Here is a 17,611-nt window from a genome sequence, read left to right as displayed (position 1 = left end):
TACATATATAAAGGGAAAACGTTACTTGTGTGACTCATATATGATCATACACAACCACCTTTTAGATGCTTAAATAGAAGAGGAAAAAATTTCAATTCACACCCTGCATTATGATGAAATAAATTAACAAAGCCTTGTCGCTCTCCTTCCTCATCCCAAAAATTTCACAAATTTACATTTCGGTCCAAAACAATAACAACATCTCCACCATCCAAACCCTAAACCCCCCCCAAAAAAGTTAAAATAATTTTTTTTAAAAAAAATATATATAAAAGATAAAAACTCTTCACTACTCATTTGCTTCTCCCTCGCGAGTCCCGTCACGGGGCGGTGCGGTTACCGCTCCCCTGAAGGTGGGGGTGGCGAGGTGCGTTGGGTTCTGGTTCCCGGCCATGATCACGGCGATGCGCTCCTCGAACGCCGGCGGGGGCTCGGTGGGGCCGCCGCCGGAGCCCTTCCCGCCGGAGGAGGAGGAGGCGGCGCCGCCGCCGCCGCGGCGGGGGTCGTCGGAGTCGGGGTCGAGGTGGGCGGAGAGTTTCCAGTAGGAGCAGGCGAGGATGAGGAGGGCGAAGGCGATGAGGCTGAGCATCGCCGCGAGCCCCCCGAAGAGGTACGGCACCGGCGATCGCCACGGCGAGTGGGCCTCCGCCGCCGCCGCCGGAGAAGGTGGCAGCGGGTGCGGCGGCGGTGGGACGCCCCCGATCCCCGGTCTCATGCTCTAGCTCTCCTCCCTGTGAAAAGTGGTTTAGGGTTTAGAAAAGTGGAGAGAGAGAGAGAGAGAGAGAGAGAGAGAGAGAGAGAGGGTGGGGGAATGGGGAAAGAGGAGGGGCGAGGGAGTGGCTTTTTATAATGGCAAAATTTGGAGGGTAATTTTGGGATTTGAAGGTTTTTTTTGTTTTTCTTTTTAAGTTGTGTGTCTTATTTTCATTTTTCATTTTTCTTTTTTTCTTTTTTCGATTGGTTAGCTTTCACATTTCAATCACCTAGAGATACCAATGTGTTTAAGAAAAAAAAGAAAAAAAAAATTATAATGTTCCCTAATAATATATTCTGTATTATTTTTTCGAAATATCTAATGCATGCGTGGTGCATCAGTATGTCAGTACATCGATACGATAAATAAGAAAAATTATATGCAATACTCAATTTTAGGATATATGTATGGCTTGGTTATCAATAAAAGAGATTAATTATGGATCTTAAGACCACTGGTTATTTCAAACAAAATAATCGTGTCAAAGAATTTAATGTAGAATATACTACAAAGTTGGTCAGGGTGTATATGTTTTTTCTTTTTTTTTTTAGAGATAGGTAGCACGCTACCCGCTTCATTTATTTCATTTAGAAATAAACTTAACTGAAAATGTGAATCAACTAGGATTCGAACTTGGGTCTCGGGTATCAATCACCAAGCCCTTTGCCACTTGCTCTAGGGACGGTCAGGGTGTATATGTTTCTCAGATATATAGGTGGGACCAACATACAACTGAAAATTAGCTTCAAAATAGACAAAGACATTAATTGTTTCTAGCTAGATTGCAATTTTTAGAAACCTTGGTGCTTAAAGTTTAAATTTAATTATTATTATTTTGGGTTAATGTTAATTATTACTATGTTCCATGTTTGTGCTTCCTTTTTAGATGTGATAAGCATTGATAAATAAAGAAGGAATCTGAGTTTCTTGTGTGGTAGGTCTATTAATTATTCCTTGAGCATTAAATAAGAGCTTCCTTTCAGCTTGAGTTTCGCATACAAATTAACTAGTAGAATATGTATACTACATTACAATATTATACTACAATATGTATACAAACTATTAGAATATGTTTACTACAATATTATCTTTTTTATAACATAAATTTTTTGTTAAAGGCTCAAATCAATTCAAAACTTAAGTTGATTGGGGGAAGCATATCAATATCTTTCGCATTATATGCATGTCAGGATTATTTCTTTCGCAAATCAAATATGGTACTATATATACTATTTTCATAACATGAATTAGATCAAGCATGTAATACCAATTTGCTCTTGTTCACCTTTAAGCTTCACACTTTGTTAATTGGGAGGTAATGTATATATATACACTTGTAGCGCATAAACTTTTCATTAATTATGGATAAGATTAAGTCATTAATTGGTATTGTTAGGCGCGAGCTTATCTACAACACAACCCTTTGCCTGTATATTAGCTCTTCTATGTTATATATGACCCACGTAATTTATTCAAAACGATATCTAATGACAAACTCGATCCAACGGTTACAATGTATCTCTGGACACGTTTTTAATGGACAAACATAATTGGACATCCTTACATTAGAATTTATATATATATATATATACTTGTAACGGGAGTCCACATCGACTAACTCTAGCTACCCCTAATTTTTCTATAACATCTCCTTCTCGAAAAAAGGGAATAAATTGGAAACATTCCGTTCCTTTGCAGATCTTGAACGATCGATGAGGAATTATAAGCAAAAACTACAAAACCGTCATTTGAAATCTGTCTATAGAAATAAAAAATCACGACAGAAGATATGATTTAATATTAGTATGATCTAACATCCGACATATGATCCTTACAAGAGAGAGAGAGAGAGAGAGAGAGAGAGAGAGAGAGAGAGNTGCATATATATATATATATATATATATATATATATATATATATATAATTGAGCTCCTATACTTTTAAAAGTATCAAGTCATTGGTACTTCTAAGTTTTCCACCCTTGGATTAAGGGATGTGCGGATAGGATGATGTGGGAACTCTAGGGCTGAGTGGGTGGTTTGTTGAATAGTATGATCTAACGTGTGAAAATGATAAAAAACGTAGATCTAACGGTAAAAAATTTACAAGCACCAAATGCTTGGTGCTTTTACAAGTATCATAACTGAACTCTATCCATATATATGGTGGTAGCTTTGTGTGACATGATATAAAGGTGTACGAAATAAGCCACCCCCTATATATCTTAATTTGCTCTCCATTATACAATAAATTTATTTAACCTAGCTAACTTTATCAAATTTAATTATCATGCCATTGGCCACTACTAGCTATATATATTACCTAGGGATCCTTTTCTTTGTTGGTGGCATCAAAAGAGTGAGATATATCCAATTGTTTAAGCAACCACAAGCCCATGGTTTTGGTGCAATTGCTTTTTGTGGTTTCCTACATGTATATATGGTGCAACACTTGGCCATTTGTTTGTTGGAGTTCACATGTTTCCACTTGTATGGTGGTTTGATATTCACATGCTACGTACATAACTCTTGTACATTTTTGGGTGGTTGTGTGGGTTTGTCACAAAATTGGGTTGGTTAATTAAGTAGTTGGGAGCAAGAACAGTTCAACATGAGATCATGGTGTGGTTGATTCATGCGTGCGCTAAGATCAATTCTTATATGATTGTGTTTTCAATTATACGTTGAAAACATATTTTGGGCCCAAAAATATCACTTTGTACTCTTCTGGGTCTCAATATGAAGATCACATCATCAATTTTAACCACGCATGCATTTCGTATTGCATTTACCTATCAATTTTCCAAAGCAATATTTAGATACAAAATTATCATATCGCTTTTAACTAAATTCCTCGCCATCTCATATAGTACAATATAATTAGTTCAAAATATATTTTTTGTGTCATAATGTTGTGGATAATACATTTTTCCATATATAATCTGATAATAATGTGTCGAGACAGTTTTTTCTTCTTTATATATATAATATATATACTATGTACCTTAATTTTTTTAAATTTCTATTTAAATTACTTAAGTGAATTAGAGTAGGGATTCTTTGTAAAATTTGATATTTTTAATTAATATTGATTGATAATTACAGACGAAATTTACACTATCTGCAATTAAATGTACATAGAGCCAAAAAACTTAATGGGACCATTCACTAATTCGATAAAATTTTGTACTACTCTGAAAAGACAATTTCAGAGAAAAAGTGGTACCATTTGATTGAAAACGATCATAAATTGTAAAAGTTAGTTGCGAAAGTATAATATACGAGAAAATTTAAAAACTAAGAGAATGTTTGGATGCACATAACTCTCCTGCACCGAACTCAATCGGTCTGAGCAAGTTTGACTTTCGTGCCTTTGATTTGATATTCAAAGTTAGAAAACCTACTGTGAGTCGATTGAGTCAAGGTTCAAGTCCAACAATAATATATATATATATAGAGAGAGAGAGAGAGTTCAGTTTGTATGTTTTTAGAAGTACGGTAGCCTCCGAACTATTCAAGTCATTTTCGATACTGAGACTTTCATGGATAATCAGTTTCGTTAGACTTGATTTATTTATCTAGTGATTGAAATATTTGGCGGCAGGAGATGGTACATGATTAATTTCGTTGTTCTAAGTTAAAGGAAAATGGTCTCAATCAAAATCGTTGGCTTTTGGACTTATGCCGTAGTTCCATTGATTCAAGTAAGATTTTCGAACACTCTCGATGCACACCTCATTCGTCGGATTAAGTAATTCCGTAAGCAAACTAGCTCACATTAGGACTAGCCGTAGGAGTCATTGTACTACCCTAGTAGGTGTCTGGTTCGGGAACATTCAAATTTATACATATGGATAATATATAAATGCGTGAGCTCAGAAAATTTCAGGTACTGAAATTAATAAGAGGTAATAAAGGCACTAACCATCCATTTTATCCTTCCCTTTTTCTTGGTTTTTTTTTTTTTTTTTCACCCTCTCAACCTCCATTTTTTTTTGGGTAAACTTCAAATATCAGTCCTGTGGTTGTGCATGTTCTTACTTTAGAATCCTTGTGGTTTAAAATGTATCAAGTTAGTGTCATATGGTTTTATTTTTATTTTTTTGTCAGCTTTCCGTTAACATTTCATTAAATTATATAAAAAAAACTTCAGATCCCCCACCTAGGTTTATCGAATATTCACTTTAGTACCTTTTAGTTTTAACTTTGTCATTGATTTAACGAAAAAACTAGTGAAATTCGTAATAAAAAAGATAAAAATGAAACCATATGGCACTAAATTGATAAAGTTTAAACCGCAGGTCATTAAAGTGAAAAAATGTAAAACCAGAGGGATGGGGGTTTTTTTTTTTTTTTTTTTTTTTTTATTTATTTAAGTCTAGGCCAGTGACCATGTCTAGTTAATAATAAATGAGCAAAGTTAGGATACTTCTAAACAGAGGCATTTATTTTTGCACCATTTTTTATGAAATCGAATTGGCGGTCGGCACCGTTAAATTTGATTCAGAGTCTATTTAGTATCGGAATCCATCAAACACTAATAAATAAAATAAAGTTAGAGCGAAAGAATGTATGAATGTTTTTTTCTGAGCGACTCATTGGATATACGTAACTCTGTATTACATGTGAAGATAAGCAGAATTAAATTCTACAACTTTTGTCATCATTTGGCTATTATCTAACTGGCCTTAAAATTAACTATTTTTAATGGCTACTAAACAAATAATTTAAAAAATCTACAAAATTCGACAGCTTTACGAAGTTCAACTAGTGTAAGTCATGTTTCACGATGCGGATCGTCAAATTAAATATCTTTTCATCAGAAAAAAAAAAGCAAAAGTATCTACATGTACTTTAAAAAATATTTTAGTTATTCTCATACTAAAAATAAAGTAAAAACATACAAAATTTATTTAAATTATAGATCATTTTGATCAGAATTTTAATTTTAGTATCCAACCTTTTAATTTATTTGATTTGAGTCAAAAAAAAGAAATCATTTACATATTTAGTTAATACATTTTATATAATTCTCGTAACTATAAACTTATTTTTTAAATAAGTAAATATATTAAATTTGAAAGTTAAAATATCATTAACCGGTGCATATCAAACAAATTAAAAAAATTAAATAGTAAACTAAAATTTAAAAATTTTAAATAGTCAATTCAGATTTGTTACAATTCGGATAAAGTAACGATGACCTAGGCCCATATCAAACAAATTAATAAAAAATTAAAATATAAATTTTAAATTTTTAAAAATTTAAATAGTTAAATTCAAAATGATTTACAGTGAGCCCCCTATATATATATATATATAGAGTCCGGCTACTGTGCTATTAATAGCACAAAGCACTTGGTGCTACCAAGTTTTCCGCCGTTAGATCTACCCTTGTGATCATTTTCACCCATTAGATCATACTATTCAACCAACCACCCACTCAACCCTAGGGGGCCCACATCATCCTAACCGCACATCTCTTAATCCAATAGCCGAAAACTTGGTAGCACCAGTGACTTGGTGCTATTAATAGCATAGTAGCCTAGTTCTATATATATATATATATAAGGTTTTGATCATTGCTCTGTGGTGTGTGGGCCCGCACCCGGGTCTCCCACCTGACCATGCATGGGCCCCCGCGAATGTGTTGTCCTTTTTTTTTGGTGGGGCCCCGTCCACGTCAGATGCCCACCGTACAGGATAAGGACAACTCGGAATCGCTTACGTACAAAGGCATTGCAACGGAACCAGCGCATGGTGCATGGTACTTCAACCATACTTTTTTCTTTTTTTTTTTTTTTTTTTTTTTTTTTTTTGCTTTTCACTTAAACAATTCAGTCCCTACACTGCTTCGATATTATAATTTAGCCCCTTATGTTCTTTACGTAAATATAGTTTTGAATTTTTAACGTATGTTATATATTGGAGTAATTTTAGTTTTGGGTTAATTGCATGCGACTCTCTGTAAACAAATCAAATAGTAAATATTTCTTACAAAGTTTAACTTTATATATATATATATATATATATATATATATATATATATATATTCTTGCAAAAATTCTAATATTTTTAAATATACCCATGTTGTTAGTATTTGTTAGAAAAATATAACTAATCATATGTAGGTAAAATATTTATCCTGATTAGTGAATGAGGTATGTAAATTGACATTTTTACTTCTCTTATATTATTTGTGATGATAGAATAGAAGAAGATGACCGTTGGAGATTTTTGAGAGGATATTTCTGAATAATTCTAACAATTGGGACTATTGGAGGGACATATTTCTAATGGTAAAAATATCATTTTATTTATTTTCTGTTAAAAAATAAAAGTGCCTTAACAATAATAAACTAGATAAACAAATATGAATATCATTAAACTTTTACAGTGATAAATATGAAAAGTTAAACTTTGTAGAGATATATTTACTATTATATATATTTACAGAGAACTGTATGCAATTAAACCAATTTATCCTTTAATTTTTTGTTATAAAATAATCTTTTCAATATAATTTGGACGATGTCTTATATTTTACGAGAAAAAATGATTGTATATAATGAACTGTCCCGTAATTCCAAATAGAGTCTAAATTAAATATTTAAAAGAAGTAATAAATTGATATTTTAAAAAGATATAGTTGCGTGAAATTTCAAAAACCGAATTATTTAAGCCAAAAAGTATAAGACCCAATTCGCAATATCTGGATAGTGTGGGGACTATCCATAAAGTATAGTACTCTTCTTTAAAGCCTACTTTTTTTTTCTTTTTTTTTTTGGCCTTTTTTCTAACTAGGATGGGGAACACGTCACTGGAATGAATATTTGTCCAAGCACTTTTACTTTTTCCCACACTTATCCACAGTTAAGAGAGAGAAATTATAAGTTGGATTAAAAGTGTGATTGGTTAATGAGCAATAATGATGGTTAATTATAGGTTGTTTTAGATTTATAAAATCATATTCACACATAATCCCTTGGAGGTGGTGTTAATATTATTTTATTTAAGCTCATTTTATTTTACTATGTTAATTCCTGTTTATTTGTAAGTAAATATAATAGTTTGTTACTAAGCCTGTTAAAATTCGAACTAAGTTTTATAAACTATAAAACAATCTATTATTTTAAAAACTCGGAGTCATAAAATAATAGTGTTTCAATTAATACAACATACTTAACACTTTCTCATACATTTATACTCGAGATTTACTATTATGCTGAGTGCTTGTTCATCTTGGTTTATTTAAGCGAATTTTATAATCAAATGGAGTGTTGTCTCAGTAGCCCTATTAAAAAAAAAAAAGTATTGTGCTAAAATATTCTTTCAATGGATTTAATATAACATACTTAACACTTTCTCACACATTTATGCTCGAGATTTACAATAATTAAGCTGAGGGCTTGTTCTTCTTGGCTTATTTAAGCGAATTTTATAATCAAATAGAGTGTTGTTTGAGTAGCGCTATTAAAAAAAAAGTATTGTGCTAAAATATTCTTTCAATGGATTTAATTTTCTCGGCAGCAAAAGTAAAAGTACCCATATAAAGATATTCTTTTTGAAAATATTGAAATCTCATTGCCGATTTCTCACGACAGTAAAAGCATCAAACTGCTAGATCTAGCGCTTTACTAAAAATTTATTATTATTATTTTAAAAATTAAGAAAGGATAGGTAAGTTTCATTCCTAGAGATTGTTTGTTTCCTAATTATGCTGGCCCCATTAAAAAGTATGATGATTCAACAGTGTTAGGCAAAATCACTTTCACTACCCACACTGCATGCATGTCCTCATTATTATGTGGTCCAAGCTTGGTGCTCTCAATAATATACCAAGTTTTCAACCCCTATAAGGATTTATGTGCAAAAATGTCATTTTCAAAAAGTTTGACCAATTTGACCTAGGGTTTTGATTTCTACAAACCAAGTTAGCAAGGTCGGATAGGTAAACATCTATACCTGTACATTGTTTTTCCTAAAATTGTCATATGACAACTTTTTCTTTATTGTTAAGTGTGGTCTCTACCCTGAAGCAGCTCAAGTCCCTCCTCTTTTTCTTCTTCCCTCAGTTGTTATCTTCATTCATTAGTAAAATGAATATCATTCCTTATCATCGTTTTTTTTTCATCGCCGTTTTCTTTTTTTTGTTGACGTTTTTTTTTTTTTTAATTATCTATCTATCGCATCGCGCAGGTTATTATGCTAGTTAGTTTAATGGCCGAATATAAAATCATACTATCTTTTTTCCTCATAAGCTTAAGGTCTGGTTTGGTAGCAACTTCACGGTGTTGCGACATAGAACGCGCAGCTTAATAAACTCATCTGCGAAGTGCGAAAGTGAGAAACTCTGTACAAGCGTCATTTTTTATTTGGCAGACCACTAGACGCTTATATTACCAAACGATTACACTAGTTTTTGAAGCAGGGGGTAAATATAGCGACACTCTTAAATCTCGCTCCCGAATGGAGCCCGAGGTTTTAGAGTGATTGGTTGTACCGTATGATATCAAAGCAGGAAAGTATTCGGCATGATTCAGTCATATGCCAATTTTTTAGATTGTTTTTAGATTGTGGGGATTTATGTGAAAAAATGCCATTTTCAACAAGTTGGACCAATTTGACCTAGCCATCTAGCTAGGGTTTTGCTTTCTACACAAAGTAGGCATGCATAGAATGAGATTGTTTTGGTTGGATGGGTGTTTTGTTTTGATCAATTATGAGTCAATTTAGGGCTTTATAGGGGTCTAACTTTAAGGAAAAAGCAACAATCATACAAAGAAAAATTGTCTCTTCAGCCGTAATTGCGGCGAAAAGCAACTTTTTTATTTTCTTTGTTTTTTTCCCCTCTTTTTAAATTTGAACTTTGAATTCAATTCATATAAAATGTTACAAAAATAACTCCAATAAAGGCAAACTTGAATGTTCTTTTTTAAAAAAAAATTTAGTGTCTGAGCTTAAAAAAAGATAAAGAATTTTAATTTTCACTTTTTTCCCCCTTTTAATTGCATATGATTTCTGTACATAAAGAGAGGAGATTTGCATAAAGAGATTTTGCATTTTTGGATTTTTTTTTTTTTTAGTCTTTGAAGTGAGATTTTGTTGGAATCTCCAATCATATTCAAACAGGGAGGGTTAAAACAACAAACAATAGGCTGAGTGGGTGTCTCTTTCAAAAAGAAGATTTACTTTTCCTAATTGGTGGTTTGGTTGGTAATCATTAATCATATGACATGACAAATTCCACATATTTTAATGTTTTTTTTTCAAAAAAAAAGGAACCTTTATAAAGTTTACACTCTATTCATTTCATATATTCTGCTATGCCCTAGTTTCTGGATAAGAGCAAGCATAGAAATTAAGATTCTGGTATAAGATGCATATCCTGGGCAAGGCAATCTGTTATCCAGATGCATATCCAGGTCAAAAAAAAAAAGCACTTTATCATGTAGCAATTCCACTATAGATTCTATTTGTATGTAGTGTTTGTGGGAATAACTTTAGCTTCCCACATCATGTTGCTTCTACTTGGTGTAGAGAAAAGGGTTGTCTCATTTAGTGTGAATTGAGATGCTGTGATCATCTCATGCATCATTTGCTGGAGAAATTGCTTAAGATTGTTGAAGTTCCTAAGCGTATTTAGGGCTAGGGCTAAAAGAGCTGTTTTTATACCCTGTTTTTGTTATAGTAAAGATCTCGCATTGTCTTCTGTCTGTAGGGTATAAACTAGTGGCTGAATCATATAAATTATCTGCGTGCTTTATTTCCTTCCCTATTTCTCACTTTTCCTTGGTTTTTCGGCTTGTGCCATAACACAAGAGTCGTGACATATTCATCGATACTAATCTTCTTAGCGCAAAGACGTAAGAGTCTAAAACACTATTACATATATAATCGCTATGATGAGAATTTCACATAATACACTAGAAAGAGAGAACAATCACCAAAACACAAGAAAAATTTATATACATTGATCTTGTTATCTTCACCAAGGTCGAATTTTCGGAGACATGTTTTCAGAATCCATACAAAGGCAAATGGGTTGTCCTGTTAAATATCCTCCTTGTTTGCCTCTTCTTGTAGTTACATTCAAAAGTTAAAGAGTCATACCTCACTTCTATACAACAAATAATCATATAATCATATACACCAAATCATAATTTCCAACCATGAGAGAAGGTAAATGATTACACATAAAAATTTTTACAGACGAATTAGTAAACAAATCTTCGACTTCCAATTTACAATTACATCACGACGCCGACTTTCGAAAGTCTCCAAACTCTTCGCTGTCATCCCAACAGCCAAATGCAGTTAAGATATGAAGTATTCGACGATGTTATCTTGTTACGATCCGTGTGCTACAGCATTTCAATTGAGACCAGCTGATGAGTAGGAATCGGTCGGTGAAACGAACAATTAATCCTCTTTGGCTACACGAATTGTGTTATTAGATATCCGTAAATAATCAGAATAACCAGGAATTACTACGAAGCGATCATTTCTGCTTTCTCCGGAGTGAAAAGAACTACCCTGGAAAGTACAAAGAGAGCTTCGTATGACAAACTCAGACTTTACTGTAAAAGATTATTTGTGGATCAAGAATGGAGCTAAAGAATTTGTTTTAAATGTAGTTCTCACATGTGTACCTTATCCAATTTGAGTGAACCGTGCACATGTTCACTCTCCACTAATGATTAGCGACTGAAACGGCGCCCTCTTTATATCGACGAAGATAGAATAGTCCCTGCTCATCGTCTGTTTCCATGGCTCGCCATCCATTTGCATGTACGCATCTCTCCATTGGCCCCCTCTGATTTCCAATCTAATTGCTGCAGCCTGAAAATGTACCACAGATCAATTTATGTATTTGGCGAAACCTGTATCAGTATCCATGGGACAAAAGGTACAAATAAATGGTGCACAAAAAAGAAGATCAACACAATAGTTTGCCGCGATGTGTTTAGGTACCTGGGCAATGTGTTTAGCCGATATGAGCTCTACCATCACAAGTGAAGCATGCCACCCTTGCTTTAATCCGAAGATTTCAAGCAGGCCATCATCAACTTGGGCCTCGACAAATCCTCTCTAGCAAAACTCAACCCCAAAAAAGAGGATCAAAACTTCGAGTTAAAAATCGGATTTTAATCGTCATTATCAATTACAAGTATTGTTCCAATGGGGCTTTATTGACTTGATATGAATTTCCCAAAATGAAATCTTACAGGCATGAATTTACAGTCGATGAAATTCAGCAAGTGAATTTGCAGAACAAGAAAGAAGTGAGAAAAGCATGCTGAAATAAGCTTCAGTCAACAGTTTAGGCTTAGGATAGCGAAAGCTTTGTGCCCAAAATGTTCCCATGGACGCAGCCACACACACGGTCACAAACATATGAAAAATGAGCAAAAGAGAATTACAAGCAACGCAGTTTAATCTTTTAATGAGCTGTGTGGATGAAATTTCTCGTGAAGCACTTTGATAAAGTAACAAAATAGCTAAAGTATAATCGTCTGAACCAAAGGGTTTTGCACAAATTAGTTCTACAAACCTTTTCTAAATAATCAGGTTTCAAATTGCCCCATGGATTCCTTCCACTCCCATAGTTGTGAAGATTCAAAGCAACTATAGCCCTAACACTGCACGAGAAAAAGTTATTCACATGAGTTGGAAAATACAAATACGTTGGTAAATCGAATTGAACTCAAAACTGGGATCTAAAGTAGAGAAAATCGTATAAAAAAAAAAAAGAAATTCAGGTCAAGGATGACAAACTTGCCTTGAAGGTACGGGAATCTGCTCCCAATCTGAGCTATCAATCTTCTTAATCGATAGCTGAAGAATGTTCTTCAGTCCTCTGCATAACGCATTTTTGAAGCAAATCACATACTATTTCATGGAGCACTAGCCTCAAGTTTATGTTTCAACTTCATAAAACTAGCATACAAAGGTAAACTGGAAAAAGAGAATAGTGACTGAAAAATAGAAAGGCGATCTCGCGCTGAAAAGCAATATTCCTCTTTGCTTTTAAGTTTTATCAAAGTACTCTTCAAGGAGTTGTAGAAAATTAGAAATAATACTCGGAAACTAAATATTTGGTTGCAATGGTTGGTTAGCTGCCTTTGTATTCTCACATGATCACAAGATCATTTTTGCTGAAGAAATAAGAGATATTAATAAATGAACATTCTAACATGTGTAAAAGATCGCACAGAGTTTCATTACAAGACGAAGAAAGTATTAAAAGAACTGCATCTACAAAGATCACGATAGCCATTATATCATGAGCTTTAAAGAAGTTGCTAAATAAATTTGACAAAATTGCTTGAAAATGATGCAAAATTTAATTGTGTTAAGACTTGAAGTTGCGGGAAAACCGAATTTATCCAATCAAAATTCCTTCGTCAAACCTACCCAACTGAAAAATCCTTCGATTCGGGAAAATCCTTTTGATCCCTAATATTAATGGGTGTGTTAATTCTCCTTTTTGTAGGTGATAAAAATAGTTTTGACTGTGAAAAATTCGCAGTTGTATTACCAAAGGAAATGGATCAAGAGGTGAACTATTGTATGCTTGTGAGAGGACAAATACTACACCTTAAACTTGGATCACTGATGCATGGTGTAAAGAACCATCCTTGCTTACAGGTATATCCTGCATAAATCAACTGCCATAAAATCAGTCCATCAGTATTCATCAAATGTGTTAAGCGTGAAACAAGTTTTTCAATATTTAATCATGAAAAACCAAGAAATAATTAGAATAATATCAGTGCCGTTGCATGCTAGGGAATGTTAAATTTTGTAATTATCGATGAAATATTACACTTGTAACAATTTCGGAAAGTACAACTTCTCCCAAGATGTAGTGCTCAAAATTGTAAAACTAAGGAGCCGTAAATAGGAAATATGGTGATTAAGGGAACTGATGGATTTTTTTTTTAGTTTTATTTTGCCCAAGGAAAAGCAAGATAGTCCTCACAATATCATGATCATAATTTTAACTAAACTTCGATAAAATAATAAAAGGATAAGCGACAAAAACAAAATGGAATTGTTCATAGTAGCAATTGATATGGAAAATGGACTGTAAACAGAGACATACCTTATTAGCTAATGGACTGGGGGCAAGGAACGGTTTCTCATCACGCAACTGATGAAATCCATACGCAACCTGAGCATCCATTCCTACATGAAGAAGAGTCCAGTCATACGTTATATAGAAGAAAAATAGATAAATTTAACATCCGGAAGGGGAACGACATTAAAAGCCCTAGGTCTCACAGCAAAATATAAGAGAATTAAAAACCAATCTCTTCTTTTTTCTCTTTCTTTTTTTTTTCCAGAAAAAAGCTTACGATACAGTTTTTCGGGGACTGAACTGAACCCATAAACTCTCGTAAAGAGCGGATCATAATCTCATTATAGAAAACATCAGGACAAGGAGGTAAGAATACGTAAACAAAGAGCCAAAGCACCATATTGGTCGACCTTACAATAATGTGACCATAATATGAGAAATGATCTATAAGAAGAAATAACAAAACAAGTAGTTAAATCAGATAAAAAGTTAAATTAACAAATCTTTGACAATGAACAGCACTACGTGGTCCAAATGATTGAACAGAGTTTGCTTTCCACCTGAAACATGAAAGTAGTGGAAAGATACCATACCTATACTAAAATAATTATAGAAGACTCCATTAAAGCAAGAAACCTTTTCTGGCAAATCACCCTCAATGTATCCATCCTGCAGAAATAAAAGCATTATTAAGAGATAGTACCGTCAACGTAGAACTCAAGTTACTGAGCTGCACATAGAAGCTGAATGTGAGAAAAGAAACACAGTATGGCAATTAAATGAACTGAAAGGAGGAAGAGTACGATTTGGAGGGTCAGCTGCAAAAAGAAAGAATACAATGCGCCAGATGCTACCGTACAAACGCTTCTTAAATTCATGAGCAAATAAGTATAATTTAGAAAGAAAAAAAAAATCAGAAAGAGAATATAAGAAAAGTGTGAAGCATAATTTAAGGAGAAACATATATAACCTTATCAAAAGCGCACATTCCCAGAGGCTTAAGAGAGTGTGGCAGTTCTACATCCGCTTCTTCTCCTGCCGGCATAGAGACGGTCACATCCCAACTGCATTAAAATATTTCAAAATTTTATATTAAAGAGGAAAACAAACTTGGCGATAGAAATTAGGAACGAGTTTTGAAAATATTGAAATTAGTTTCTTTTTATTTAAATGAAATCATACAAGGTGAAAGAATGATAGGAATAAGAAATGTGATCTAATTTCAATCTGAAGATAATTCGTACCTGTCTAGGCGGCAAATTGGACCCGTCATTGCCTTGTAGAGAGAACGTTTGACTGCTGATCTCCATGCAAATGGAAACGAAGGCCCCTAAAAAGATACTTAAGCATGAGTGTTATCCGGAACAGTTTTTCCTCTCAGAGAGGCAGCCAGTTTAGCCATTTGACAAATAAAATACCCAGGCTTTCGTGCGAAAGGAGTTATGAGCCCCAACCAAAGCGCTTAAAGAGATTTTAATGACAAGCTCTAAGTGCTTCTTCCGATACTTTTATATAACGGAGCTACAGGTAGGCCAAATGGGACAAAAATAAGAGCGGAAAGCAGATACTGACCCAACTGAAGCTCCTAGAAAGATCATTTCCTGTTCCGAGTGGGATAATGGCGATCGGTGGAACTGGCTCTCTTTTTTGCACATATAGCTCTGCCAGGCATCCTAACACCCAACCAACTGTACCATCACCTCCTGCAACCTGCCACATTATTTATACATATATAAAATAGAAGTTCATTAAAATTTGGCCATAGGCCGCAAAGATGAACAAAAAGTTTGTCAAGGAAATCGCAATGTCACCGTCTAATATGGTAAATACTATTCACATCTAGAATAAGAAGGTCACATATAAAGGACTAAGCAGCAGCATGTATTCTAATCGAAATGCATCAGAATATGATATGATATCTAACCCTTCAGAACTCGATCAGAAAATTACCATGATTCTCAGCTTCTCGCGCACGACCCTTGCAGAGCAATCACCGAGATCTGCCAGATTCTCCAAGCAGCCCAAACCGTACCAGACAAACTCCGAAGGCTCGACAGCTAAAAGATCATAGACCTGCATTGCATCATTCAGAAGAACTTTTCAGCAAGATTTATGTAAGTAGAAAGCAAATTAGCTATATAAAATTGTACGAGGTAATCGATTTTCAAGAGATGCAGAGTTTCAGAAGCAGATTTGTATCGCGTGAAACAGATATTCGATCATGAATACTCGCTAATACGACATTTTTTCCACATATCTTAGCTTTTACAATATTAACTTTTGAGTTATTCTTATATAATGAAGCAACAAAAAAAAATTTAAAGAAGTAACTGAGTGGCGTTTCTGATCAACTGCTGCTTCTTGATAACCTCCATTCCCTGCATTCCCTCAATACAAACTAAGTATTTTCTCACAATAAAACTCAACAGTGTTTAAAAAAAGGAAAAATTTATTGCGTAGGCTGTGTGTATTCCTACATCGAGACACAGCCTATTCATCGATCATTCATCACATCACATATTTTAGCATACTTTTTTATATATAGAAAACTAAATAATTAGTTAAAATCGTACCTATAAATTGGTACATATATATCTTTTTTAATATATATATATATATATATATATATATATATATATATATATCACATTTTCAGTTCATTATAACTCTATCAAATATTCATTTTTAATGATGTTAATTTTGATGCCATAACCCTTTGCATATTTTTAATCTATCGAAGGGAGTTAATTGCATGTATGTATATATATACATATAATTTATTATAAAGGATATATTGAAAAGAAAAAGAAAAAGAAAAAGAAGAAAGGATTGTTTGGTTTTGAACCTGTTCCTCGCCGATCAGCTCCTGGAGGCGGCCCTTGAGGATGGGGCCGTGGCGGCCGCCGCTGCGGGAGTTCACGAAGGCCACCATGGGCGCCTCCGGGAGATCCTCCTCGACCACCCTCCCCTCCACCTCGGCAGCGGCAGCAGCGGCGGCGGCGGCATCCTCCTCATCCTCCTCCTCCTCCTCCTCGGTGGCTGCGGTGGCGGCGCTTTTGGCGGCGGAGTTCGGGTCCTTGGACCGCATTGCGGCCGCCATCGCCGCCAGGATGCGGCCGGGGATGGCCACCCTCTGCCGCAGCTCCTCCCTCTCCGCCCTCCCCCCGCCGCCGCCGATCCCGCAGCCCCGGAACGACTCCACGATCGACCCCCGCGGCGCCGCTGCCGGCGCGCTCGGCGCCAGCGCCTCCCTCTCCCCGGCCCCGCCGTCGCTCAGCCCCGACATTATCCTCCTAGTTTCCCTCTCTCCTTATGATATCTATATCAACATCCACAAATCATATAGGGAAGAGATTTGAATCCAGCAAAATTTGAATTACTCCTCTTCTCTGATTCTCTCTCTCTCTCTCTCTTTCTCTCTCAATCATCTGAGCAATTGCATAGCATATTGCGATGAGAATGCGACATTATTATTATTTTTTCTTCTAATCTGTTTCTCCCATGACAATATTTTTTTTCTAGTAATTATTTTTATTTTAATAGGAATAAAAAAAATGGAAGGTTTGGAGGGGAAGGGGAGAAGAGGCGGAGATGGTGGGAGAGCATTTTCCCGCGGAGAGAACACGTTGGCACGGTTGGTTCGCTTTGCCCCCGACACTTGTGTGGAAATTACGACGACTGCCACGGAGTTCGTTACGATCGACTCGTTACACTCGCTTCTTAATTAATTTTAGTAGTATTATTACTATATTATTTTTATATTAATAAATATAT

At 34.8% G+C, this 17,611-nt stretch overlaps 2 protein-coding genes across 2 annotated transcripts; both read right to left on the bottom strand.

The window, feature by feature from the left end:
- LOC109725001 (protein GLUTAMINE DUMPER 5-like) lies at positions 75 to 804 on the bottom strand. Its single transcript, XM_020254036.1, has one exon. The coding sequence runs from the start codon at positions 713 to 715 to the stop codon at positions 290 to 292; it is 426 nt and encodes a 141-aa protein (XP_020109625.1). The 5' UTR covers positions 716 to 804; the 3' UTR covers positions 75 to 289.
- Positions 10,738 to 17,371, bottom strand: LOC109724679 (diacylglycerol kinase 4-like). Its single transcript, XM_020253581.1, has 13 exons — positions 16,683 to 17,371; positions 15,788 to 15,910; positions 15,410 to 15,547; positions 15,082 to 15,167; positions 14,808 to 14,901; positions 14,431 to 14,506; positions 13,862 to 13,944; positions 13,354 to 13,424; positions 12,536 to 12,613; positions 12,308 to 12,395; positions 11,728 to 11,844; positions 11,406 to 11,595; positions 10,738 to 11,289 (listed from the first exon to the last, which is right to left on the bottom strand). The coding sequence occupies exons 1-12, from the start codon at positions 17,121 to 17,123 to the stop codon at positions 11,437 to 11,439; spliced, it is 1,554 nt and encodes a 517-aa protein (XP_020109170.1). The 5' UTR covers positions 17,124 to 17,371; the 3' UTR covers positions 10,738 to 11,289; positions 11,406 to 11,436.

Source organism: Ananas comosus, linkage group 19 (assembly GCF_001540865.1).
Source record: "Ananas comosus cultivar F153 linkage group 19, ASM154086v1, whole genome shotgun sequence".
NCBI lineage: Eukaryota > Viridiplantae > Streptophyta > Magnoliopsida > Poales > Bromeliaceae > Ananas > Ananas comosus.
Note: the sequence above shows the minus strand (reverse complement) of the source record. Positions and strands in the feature narration are given on the sequence as shown.